Source organism: Opisthorchis viverrini (assembly GCF_000715545.1).
Source record: "Opisthorchis viverrini unplaced genomic scaffold opera_v5_37, whole genome shotgun sequence".
Taxonomy (NCBI): domain Eukaryota; kingdom Metazoa; phylum Platyhelminthes; class Trematoda; order Opisthorchiida; family Opisthorchiidae; genus Opisthorchis; species Opisthorchis viverrini.
The window spans coordinates 1,110,583-1,117,839 of record NW_008751693.1 but is presented as its reverse complement, the minus strand read 5'-3'; the positions used below and the strand labels follow the sequence as shown (position 1 = coordinate 1,117,839).

Sequence of the window (7,257 nt, the reverse complement as noted above, 5' to 3'; positions counted from 1 at the left end):
AGCATAAGCAGCTGTAGAGGCCTGTGTATCATCAGTGTTTCCCAACCGGAAGCGAGAGGAAACCGATGTGATCGGTTGAACCACCATATTTGGCTCTTGAGTCCCCATTTCAGGGAGACAGCACATCAATAGAAACCAAGTCTAGCATATATGCAGCAATAGTCAGGTGAAGTGAACCTAGAGGTTGGAGTGAATATTTCGTGTCTATGGTCGTGGCGACCTAGTTAGCTCAAGATATTACAGGTAACAGCAGTGGTTCACCTATCCATCAGTCATTTAAAGTAGGTCGGTGAAAATGCAGCTCGAAACGAGACAAGGAGAGGAAAACGGATATGTAAAGAAGCAAGAGCAGGGCCTGTTTTGCTTACCTGCAGTGCTGTTAGGTGAGCTAGTTAATGGTACTGCGCGACAGCCGATGTAGAATGGTTTGTTTTACATAGGCTGGGACACCTTCAGATCATCCAGGCCTAGACGAAAGGATGATCAGACCCCCGTCTCAAAAGCCTGATTGGAAGGGTACGCTGGTTGGCATAAGGCCATCAGAGCAAGTCCACCAGCTCACGTAGTTTTCTAGAAGAGTAAAAGGAATAAACTTCGGATTCGAACGGATTTATGCAAACACTGAAGAACGAGGACTATGTACGGAGCTCAGGAGGACATAATTATCTAAGTTACAAGCACTTCTTTAATGAGGTGACTGCAACAAAAATGTTTATATATGAAACCGAGATAGCCAGTGAAGCGATGTCGATTCCTGAACGTTCTCATGAGCCCATGCTGTCCAAAGTTTCACTGTGAGGTTTGGCGAGAGGACATAGGCTGGGCGCGAATACTGACAGAACTATACATGACTGAGACCTACGACTGCTTCATAGCCGTTCTGTCAGTAGAACCTAGAGAACGGATCAGTATCGACGACCCATACCCATATTTGACAGTTTTACAGCTTTTCGTAGTGTTTTAGTTACGGGAGAGCTATGTAGTCTGGATCCAAGGAAGACTCCAGGTGGTGACTGCCTCCACCCTTATGTGACCTAATACGCCCTTGCTTAGTCAACTAAGGGATATTCCAGCCTTTGATTTGAAGCTTAGTAAATAGAAGAGGGCGATGATTGGGAATGGGAGTGTGACCATTGTATTTATCGTCCGGGTAAACTTACAAGCGTTGTCTAGCCTAACTGAGTGAATCCATCCCTTCTGAGTCTGTCAGCGCGCGACAGAAAACGAAATGCTTAGTAACGGATAGTATAGCTTCACACCAGGACGTTTTCCCCTCACGAATTTCCTCAATCTTCTTGATTCCATCATTAAAAATCGACGGGAAGCGAGTGGTTTGTTGTCTTGATATTCAAAAGTTTAAATGCTATCGGTGCGACTCTCCCTGCAGGATCAAAGATTTCTTGTGAGAACGAAATATCATCGTGCATCGATGCAGCAGTCAGTTTGGATTAAAGACGGCACAGCTCCACCATAGCTCATTTTTCTTATTTCCTCTGCTATTCTCCGGTACGACCTCACGTTGAGCGCTGCTGGTAAGCACGGAGTTGATTCCACAGTCGTTAGAATCGTGAGAGATGCCCAGAAGGTTGTAATGGATTATAATGGAGTATAATGTCTACGGGCGGCCTTTCCTCGTTTGAATCAGAGAGCAAATCCAGAGCTTAACACTCGGGTGGTGAATGCTGGAATAAGTTGCTAACTGGCGTGACCGATCGAACCTTAGAGGTTCGACTCATACACAAAACATTGCTTGATCCTATCCAAGGACGGTCCTTACAGACCAGAGTCTACGTCCCTGAAATCTACAGAATTCTTCTGTAGATTTTGTATATCGCTGAGAGCTCTCGTACTCTAGCTTTCCACTGTCCAAAATGTACACCGATGATTGTTTTTCTGCTTCGTTACTACCGATGCGACTGATGTGCTGATGTGTACTGATTAACTCGGCACTGTTAGTCTTCTCCCCCGACGTGAAGCCTCTACGTTTCATATGGTGGTTGGGCTTGAGTGGTTCAGTGATTCCGTGGGCTACACTCGCTGGAACGTCGTTCCACAAAGTGCAACCATACCAGGAAGGCCAAAGAGGAGAAATCAGACTAAGGGCGGCGAAACTTCGTAACAAGCGTATTAGTGCCACAAGGCGGTTTGGGAGTAAAGTCATACTTTCCTCTGTGATAGGAATGTGAAGACAGTAAGGTGTTCCCGCACAGGTGACCGGTATGTCCATAATCATGGCAGCAGCAATGCTGCTTTCCACCGAGGAAAGACTGGTTTGAAAAGGTTTGCCCCTAGAACAGCAAACTCCGATCACCCAATGGTTTACCGTGACCGCCGGTGCGTCATTCAGTACTGTCGAAATACTTTTAAAACCAAATATTCTAGTGCTACTCAAAAGGGGCTTGTTGTGCACAGCTACATAAGGATGAGACAGTAATATTTTAATTCGTGCATCCTTGGGTTAGGCCAACCTCCTGCAGCCGAACAGGTCAGACCACTGAGTTAGTGGCACTGAAAATGCTCTCCAAAGAAAACCCTACTAACCGGTGCATGCGCATCAGACTTTTGAGCCAGATGCTAGGGGCATGGTTCCCGAACAAAGCTATACATCCTCCCACTGCCCCTCGGTCAGACTTCTGTGTCAATGGCTAAAGGCGCGGTATCTCAGTTAAACCCGCTTCCTCAACCTGGGCGACTCGAAAGTATCTTTTTTCCGCACAGTTCTTCGTCCGCTAATTTCCCTCCCAGAGCCCTTCTCGCCACACAAGAAAACGTTGTTGGGCCATTTGACTGTCATTTATCTGACCAATAGGACTTATGCTCCCGCTGCTTATTAACCATAACCAGAGTAACACCTTTCTGAATGCACTAGGTCTTTTATAAACGAGCGATTTTAACGTCCGCACTGTAGGTCAAGCTCGCAAGCAGTTTATGCTCGCTGGAGCCTTATCCTCCCTGAAAATTGATGTATGCTGTCACCGAAACACGCGTGCAAGACCGAAACGTGGTTATGCATCTCGAAACCTCAACGACGAAATCAGCTCTTCCATATTTCTACCTCCGTTTCTCCGGTGACTCAGAACCAATGACAATATATGGGGTGGCTGTTGCTCTCAGCCCCGGAGCTAAACGCTCTCTGCTGGATTGGATCCCAATGAACAGTCGTCTTTGCGCCGTCGGGTTATCCAGCTCGGTCAATCTCAATGCCTCTCAACATAAAAAAGGGTGCCTGTTTGTAGTGTCGGCTTAGGCTCCAACGGACTACAGTTTTGAAGTTGAGAAGAATACTTTCTATCAAGAGTTATCCAGGCTCTTTTTGTGACACTTGAGGGCGATATTAATGCCTCTGATCTCCTTGGAATCACAACTGGACAATCGATTGGTTGAGGACGATCGTCGCACGGACAACTGTTTCTGGCCAGTACCAACTTTCAGCATAAACGTTCGAATCGCCTAGCCTGGAGGTCACTAACTGCAAGTCAATCGTGTACGCAGTTGGACTACATGGCCATCGCCCACTGATTCAGAGCTACAGCTCAAGACTGCCCTCCCTTCTGGGGCACACAACCTGATTCTGATCATCCCATGGTGCGTGCACGCCTGACGGTTCGTTTCCCATCAAGCCCTCGCAGGTCATCAAGAAGCATGCAAATCCACCACCTTCGAAGAACCAACATAGTTCAAAAGTATCGATCTAAATTCGCCCAACAAATCTCCACAGTAAACCGATACTGTGATGTTAGTGAGCACGTGAATCTATGTGGCTATCGTCCAGCTATAACACCTTTCCGGTGCCAAGGTGTCATACCACCCGAAGGAAGCACGAGGGCTGGGATACCGCCAGGCTGCCCAAGTCCAGGCGGGAGTGATCGATAGGCAGAGACCGGGTTCGAATCACGGACCTTCCGGTTAGTAAATCCGCGCTCTAACCACTGAACCGCCTCGCCCATCACGCATTATTAACGAATTTGCTTTCTCGAACGCGGTCAATGGTAAAAAGCCGTATCTAACAGGACCCACTTTGATCGGTCTAGCTCTTGGCACAAGGTCACCCTCTTTTTCCATTTTTATTCCACAGCGATCTGATGTCTAACGAACATTCTGTTGATACGGCCGATTCGATTGTGATGAGCAGTGATTCTGTGATTGGGGGGTTCACGGTCATTGGTGACAAATTGCGATATGATCAAACCAAGCCTACTGAGATGCTTCCCTTCTGGATCACACAAGCTACTTACTTTCCCAGTGACCTTAGTTTCCGACAGAAGGTCGATGACTTGAAGGAGTTGCATCCCTTTATGCAGTCTCGCCTAGCTGACATGGGTTTCTCGGAGTTGTTCCCAGGTTTCTCCGCTGACCGTTATGTTAACATGTTCATTCAGTACAAGCTTGTGTCATCCCCTCAATATTGCGTTCGTACCGCCTTAATAAGCGGCGCCCGTTGTGTCGTCCGAGTGATATCTGCATAGCCGCTCCGACAGGTAGTGGAAAAACACTTGCATATTCCGTTCCCCTAATCCAGGCAAGTTTTTAATCCTTCTTTGGAACTCAGCGCCATGTAGCTCTTGCATGGGCGTGTGCAAGTCTTCCTTCGTGCATTAGTAATTCTTCCAGTTCGAGATTTAGCAGCACAAGTATTTCAAGTGTTACTCGACCTGGCCGAAGGTACCGATCTTCGTGTAAGTTGCCTCTTGATTTGCTACTAATTGTTCCATCACGCCATTACAGATCGTTCTAATTAACGGTTCTAAAAGCTTCACAAAGGAACAGTTGGATCTGGTTGACACGTCAGTTAATTTAACCCATATCAATATAGAATCCCGTGTAGAACATCCTCTGTTGCCCACACCAAAGCAGATATTGTTGTTGCCACACCTGGTCGACTGGTAGACCATATATACAACACGGTCGGTTTCAGTCTTGAAAAGTTGAGGATTTTGGTAAGCATCGTCTTTCTCTTGTTCCTGGTCCCTATTCGCCTTAGTGTTGAATTGAATTTGCGTCCGACGGATTGAAATGCTTAGATGTAAACCTTTTGAATTATATAAGTTACGTTCCCCCTAATCTCTTGATCATTTATAGAGCATATCCGAAGCTTTTTTGAGAGTGCGTTTACTATTTGGTGACGGTATTTTGAGACGTCCTCCCTATCAAATGCCCAACCATGAGTATTCTTGGGGAGTATCCTAACCTCGAGCTCGGTGTAACTCATAAGCTAAGGTGCAAGACCGTGGTCAGCTGCTACATGTTTCTCAATTCTTCACAGCTGATAAAGGGACCGTTCAGCCGTGGATTTAAGTTACTCATAGGGGATATACATGGTCCAGGGACTTCCCCTCGGAAAGGGTTTTCTATTGAAATACGCCTTTAGAAGACCAGCGAAGAGTGGTCTTTGCCGGTCTTCTGTAGCTCTTGAATGGTTGCGCCGATTATTTGTCCACGGATTTATGCATCACCATATTCTCTTGTGTTTTAGGTCATTGACGAAGCTGATCGTGTAATCTTGGAGGAGAAACAAGACTGGTATAGAATACTGGAAGATGCTCTTTATCATCCTAATGCATTTGCGTTCGATATCGATGGGGAAATTGGCCATCGGCGTCCGACAGGAATGCAGCGAACACGGCCTGTTATGACTATCATGCATCAGTATGACACAAGTCATGATACAACTTTGCAAAAGGCGAGTAGCCCTCCAAACCTGGTTTAAATCCTAGTTTTCAGTGACGTTCTGATATCGAATCGCTCCTTTCAGCTTACCAGATCATAGACTCCCCATCACAAATTGACTTATTCAATTGATTTTAACTTATTAGCTATAAACCGTGTGCTATAAGCACAGTGGTTCCAGCTGCTACAGTTTTGATCACCGGTAAACGGGAAAGTGGAACATGCGACCAAGCCTTGGAGGCGGGGGTGTGTTCAGTCTGTTCGGAAATTGAAGGCGCATTGAAGGCGATAGCTTTGATGCACAAGCGCCACCGACTACGCGATTGGGCCAATCCCGCCAATGTCATTAACACTGGTGAATTGAGTCCCGGGGTCCCCATGCAGGGAGGCGGCAGTTGCTCACCCGATTAAGTTTACTGGGTAGTGCTTTCGTACTTCTTTTCCAGCTCATACACTGTCCATCTCTCAGTCGCTTCCACTCAGCACAGGGCTGGGAAAAAAGTGATCTGTGAAGCAGATGGTCTTCTGAAAAGCGGAGTACCTGACCCAACCAGCGCAACCTATGAAGCGCCAGTAATTCATCTATCACGGAAGAGTTTCTTCTTCCTCAGACCGTCTGACGTACCTTAGCATTGTTAATCCGATGTTCCACCGGACGTGACCAATGCTGCGGAGATACTGATGATCAATCGCTGGCATCCTTCGTAGGGGCCACATCTCTGATCCATAAACCATTATGGATCGCACCCCCGCATTGTAAACTCTTACCTTGACAGATAAGCTCACGTCTCGTCGGCGCCATAGGTGTCGGAGCTTGGTATAAGCTGCTCTGGCCTTTCCGATTCGAGAAATAATCTATTCTTCAGCCAGTCCACCGGATCTTATACAGCTGCCCAGGTAAATAAATCTATCTACCACGTCGATTGGCTCACCCGCAAGCATGAGGTGTGGGTTTGATCCCACCCAGTCTTGTAGCAGCTGTGGAGCGCATGCCAAACTGTGCGATAGAGTTATTTAGGTTACTTGAAATCGTTTGTATTTGGGAAGGATCTGAACCAAGGAGAGCAATATTGTCTGCATAATCCATGTCTGTTGGGGAACGTCCCGGGAACATTTCGACTCCCGAGATTTCAGAGACAGGCGGAGAAATTTCAAGCATCATATCAATTACAAAGTTAAGGAGGAAAGGGAAAGAGTGCGGTGAACTCAAGCGAGAGCTTCCCGTATACTCGTACGCGCCCGCAGGAGTTCGCCCACAAGGGATAGAAATTTGGAAGGGACACCTTTGATCGCCAGACACTGCCAAAGTTACGAACGATCGACAGAATCAAAAGCAGCTTTCAAGTCACTGGCACCTGCCTTCTTTTGACCTGTTGATCGGATCAGTTGAAACAGGGCATGGCTGTTGCGTGCAGCGAAAGCCTTCTCCATCTCCTGGGCCTTTGAAATCCACCAGCGTTCTCTGCCATTCTTTAAGCTCCTGATTATCCGGTGTTTAAGAGATCTGCGTTCGCCATCACAGTCGCTAGTTGCTGGTATGGCCTTTCTGGCACCAATAAGATCTGCTGATCTTGAAGATATCCAGTGTTC

General features: G+C 47.0%; 1 protein-coding gene across 1 annotated transcript in view; it reads left to right on the top strand.

The window, feature by feature from the left end:
- Positions 1-4,082: 4,082 nt before the first annotated feature.
- T265_02840 (hypothetical protein) overlaps positions 4,083-7,257 on the top strand; it is a gene marked incomplete at both ends in the record, with an annotated part of 28,194 nt that continues 25,019 nt past the window's right edge. Inside the window, 6 exons of the mRNA XM_009167184.1 lie at positions 4,083-4,341; positions 4,380-4,504; positions 4,560-4,676; positions 4,726-4,784; positions 4,826-4,937; positions 5,474-5,626. Of these exons, the coding sequence (XP_009165448.1) occupies positions 4,083-4,341; positions 4,380-4,504; positions 4,560-4,676; positions 4,726-4,784; positions 4,826-4,937; positions 5,474-5,626 (825 nt within the window). The remainder of the gene's footprint in view (positions 4,342-4,379; positions 4,505-4,559; positions 4,677-4,725; positions 4,785-4,825; positions 4,938-5,473; positions 5,627-7,257) is intronic.